The sequence below is a fragment of the Eimeria maxima genome, genomic scaffold, assembly GCF_000499605.1.
Source record: "Eimeria maxima Weybridge genomic scaffold, Emw_scaff3192, whole genome shotgun sequence".
Lineage (NCBI taxonomy): Eukaryota > Apicomplexa > Conoidasida > Eucoccidiorida > Eimeriidae > Eimeria > Eimeria maxima.
In genome coordinates, this window is record NW_013566042.1 from 257 (window position 1) to 1,421 (window position 1,165).

The 1,165-nt window shown below is 36.0% G+C and overlaps 1 protein-coding gene across 1 annotated transcript; it reads left to right on the forward strand.

Moving 5' to 3' along the window:
* Nucleotides 1-236: 236 nt before the first annotated feature.
* Nucleotides 237-1,098, forward strand: EMWEY_00060140 (DnaJ domain-containing protein, putative; the record flags this gene model as incomplete). The annotated part of the gene is made up of 3 exons (XM_013481359.1): nucleotides 237-374; nucleotides 595-681; nucleotides 964-1,098. Coding segments are annotated over 3 exons (360 nt in total), but the record flags the coding sequence as incomplete, so codon positions are not given.
* Nucleotides 1,099-1,165: the final 67 nt, after the last annotated feature.

Genomic DNA, 1,165 nt, shown 5'->3' on the forward strand with positions numbered 1-1,165 from the left:
AAGAGGTGAATGTACACCTCAAGATGCACAAGTAAGTTATTTATTATTTATTTATATTTATATTTATATTTATTTATATATATATAGTTAATTAATTGTCCCCTCCTTCTTACTGTCTCTTTTTTTATTACCTGTCTCTTTTTTTTTATACAGAAATTTAATGCAAATCTGATTTTTTCAGAATTTAGGGTTTAGGGTTTAGGGTTTAGGGTTTAGGGTTTGGGGTGTCTGCTCAGTTCTGTATAATATTAATTCTTCCTACAAAGACAGCAGCATTAGGGTCTGCACGTGAGGTGTATACGGGTATGAAGGAATTAGCGAATAAATATAAAACAGATCCTGTTAAGCTTGTATATATTACTGCAGATAAAAATGTACGTATTATATATAAACCCTAAACCCTAAACCCTAAACCCTAAACCCTAAACCCTAGAAAATTGTAGAACAGATAGATCCTAATTCCTTCATGCATTGTGTATTTATCTACATAGCATATGAGGTACTTGATAAGGGATAATAAATGAGGGTTTTTTTTTTTTTTCTAGGGTTTAGGGTTTAGGGTTTAGGGTTTAGGGTTTTGGGGTGTATACGCAGCCTGATTTCGCCTCTGCCTTTGGATTTGTTAGCGGCAGCAAAGAAGAATTATTAATTGCTTATAGACCTAAAAGAAAACGTTATGAGGTATGTATAGATTCAGGTGTATCTACACCTATATACATCTGCTGCTGCTCCTGCTGCTGCTGCGCATGCATGCATGCATGCATGCATGCATGCATGTTCTTATTTGTGGATATTATTGGGGTGTACGTATAGCTGTTGCATTGTGTTATTGTGTGCTGCTGCTGCTGCTGCTGTTGCTACTGCTACTACTACTACTACTACTACTGCTGGTGCTGGTGCTGCTGCTCTTACTGTACTTGCTGCTGCTGCTGTTGCTGCTGCTGCTGCTGCTGCTGTATACAGAGACTAAGCCCTCCATTAACAAAAGCATCAGTAGAGGAATTTATAGATAAAGTATTGGGGGGTTTACAACTGCAGCAAAAGATAAACAAAGATCCATCGTCAGCTGTACGTACACCTTATCATGATGAATTATAAACCCTAATTTATTTATATTATTTACTTACCTAAACCCTAAACCCTAGTTTATATATATATATATATA